The 2,493-nt window shown below is 31.0% G+C and overlaps 1 protein-coding gene across 1 annotated transcript in view; it reads left to right on the forward strand.

The window, feature by feature from the left end:
• Nucleotides 1-2,493, forward strand: part of TTC29 (tetratricopeptide repeat domain 29) — a 108,848-nt gene that overhangs the window by 102,894 nt on the left and 3,461 nt on the right. The window contains exon 11 of the mRNA XM_015600686.1: nt 264-488. Within this exon, the coding sequence (XP_015456172.1) occupies nt 264-488 (225 nt within the window). The remainder of the gene's footprint in view (nt 1-263; nt 489-2,493) is intronic.

Here is a 2,493-nt window from a genome sequence, read left to right on the forward strand (position 1 = left end):
TTCTTTTTGCTATCATATATTAGATTGAACCATATGAAAATGCTGATATATTTTATCCGAAAACTTAAAGATATTGCATGGTTAGTAATCATGACTTTTAAAAAGAACCTTATACTAACAAAAACCCTACTTACCATCTCTGTCTTCTTGAAGATGAACTGCTCTGACTGTTGAAAGAGAGCAGTGTGGTACCTACCAAGGTGGGCAGATGTGGAAGAGTAAAATAAAAATAAAGAAAAAAATTATTTCTCTTATATTTTTAGGGATGCTACAACAAAGCTTCTGAATACTTTCAGCAAGCTTTTGACACGACAGCAGAGCTAACAAACATTCCTCTGATGGATGAAACAAAAGTTCATTATGGAATAGCAAAAGCTCATCAGATGATGCGGACGGTTAGCAATTATGTAGAATCTGCAGATCTCGCCAGCCTTGACTACCTTCTGTCATGGAAGGAGAGCAGAAGTGACATTGCACTTGATCCAGTTGTTGGTAAGGCATTTAAAAAAAAAAAAAAACACTTTACTTTTTATATCATTCTTAATGGCTAAGTCATTTCATTGTAAAGGTTTATTCAATCATTAGTGATATTAATTTTATTAGTAATTTTTATTTGTTTACTACTATGCGAATATTGGATGTATTTTCATGCTATATTGTGCCTTCGATATTTAAAGCAAGCATAAAATAGTGCTAAGGATTTCTTTAACTTAATAAATCATTACTTTCATGCTGTTTTCTTTCAGTTATCTTAAATATTCAGCAGTAAGTACTGATCAGTTGTAAGGATGTGAAATAAGTTTGTTTTAAATGTTCAGTGTTTTACCTTATTGAGAAGAGCAAGTGTTCATAGGTGCTAATTACTATTATACTCTTACTTTTCTGATGGTAGTAAATTTTCCTATTTTTTTATCAATTCGAATTTGAATATTAAGTTAGAAAGTATTTCATAGTAATTTTGCTTAATGCCACTTTTTTCCTATATGCTTTTTCTTGTGATAATTAGTCAAAATAGTCAATTAAAAACAAATAACTGGAGGAAATGTGAGGGTCAGTTTTGTGTGTCAACTTGACTAGGCTCTAGTCTTTAGTTAAGAATTTTAGAATAGGACATTTAAAAAGAAATATTTAAGTAGTACTGCCTGTGACAGACCTTGGGTTACATAATTGTTTGCAAACCAAACTTTTTAAAGCAAAATACTTTAAATGTTTGGGGATAACTCAAATGGAATTATTAGGCAAAATTTTTGTAACATGAAGAAGCATCTCCTACTTGGAAGTTTTTTCCTCAGGTCGTTTAGATAAAATAATCATCTCTTTTGGTATTTATTTCCTCCATAGAATAAACAATAAATTGGGCACAAAGGAACTTTATTGACTCTTTTACCTTAGCAGAATACCATGTACCACTGTCTATCCTGGAGTTATAAAATAAGGTGTCATTCTGAATATACGCACAGTTAGAGGAAACAAGATGAAGTCTTCAAAAACAGAGCATTTGTTGAATTTCAGTGTGCTCAAGTGCCCCAAAAACATTTATGGCTACTATTAACTAATCACTTTTAGATAATATTTTACGTACTTCAGGACGTTGTCTTGTCATATATTTGGGAGTTTGTTCTGTAGTTTTGAGTTATCTTCCCTTTACTTTCTCACTCTTTCTCTTCAGGAGGTAAAGTAGAGGAAATATAATCCATCCAGTAGATTACTCGCTCTGATAAAAGGTTTGCTAAAGAGTAAGTTGAGCTACTCAAGTTTTCAAATTTATCTTGAATAAACTCTGACCATCACAATGATAATCATGAAAAAAATAGCCCTCAGAGTTTCTGATCAGAGCCAAGTGTCTATTTGTTGAAATCTGGGGCTTTTTAAAAATTTCTTTTGCTTTTCTGTACTCTATAAAGCTATTTATTTTTCTATTCTTTTTACATTTTATAAAAAATTTTTACAAATTTTTATAAGGGTGTGTTGTGTTCTATAGGACTTAGGAGCCGAACAAAAAATGCATTTAAAAATATGATTTAGACAGTAAATACTCACATTCATATGGTAGAGAAGATTAAATTCTCCAGAATGCTATGAAATTACACCATTTGACAGAGATTAGAAATCTATGTATAAATGAGCTATGGTATTATAAAAGTCAGAAAAAATAACCTTTCAGATTTACATATAAATGAGAAATTAATTCTCATAGTACTGGTATATTTAACATTTTTAGTGGTAGGTAGTTTTATTTTCTATTTGGAAATAAAATCTATAGGACATTATCAAACACACTTGCTTCTTTACATAGACATGTCTAAAGCTCAAAATACACTAAACTCTACTTTTAAAAGCTTCAAAAATATTTCTAAAATCACAACTCTTATTATTCTATCTTCGCTCTGCTTAAAAACCTTCATTGACTCCCTGCTGCTTACAAGTTAAATACAAGTTTCCCAACCTTTTTTGAACACCTCCCTAGCTACCCACTTTTCCCTGTCCCCATCC

The sequence above is a fragment of the Pteropus alecto genome, unplaced genomic scaffold (genome assembly GCF_000325575.1).
Source record: "Pteropus alecto unplaced genomic scaffold, ASM32557v1 scaffold50, whole genome shotgun sequence".
In the NCBI taxonomy this organism is placed as follows: Eukaryota; Metazoa; Chordata; class Mammalia; order Chiroptera; family Pteropodidae; genus Pteropus; species Pteropus alecto.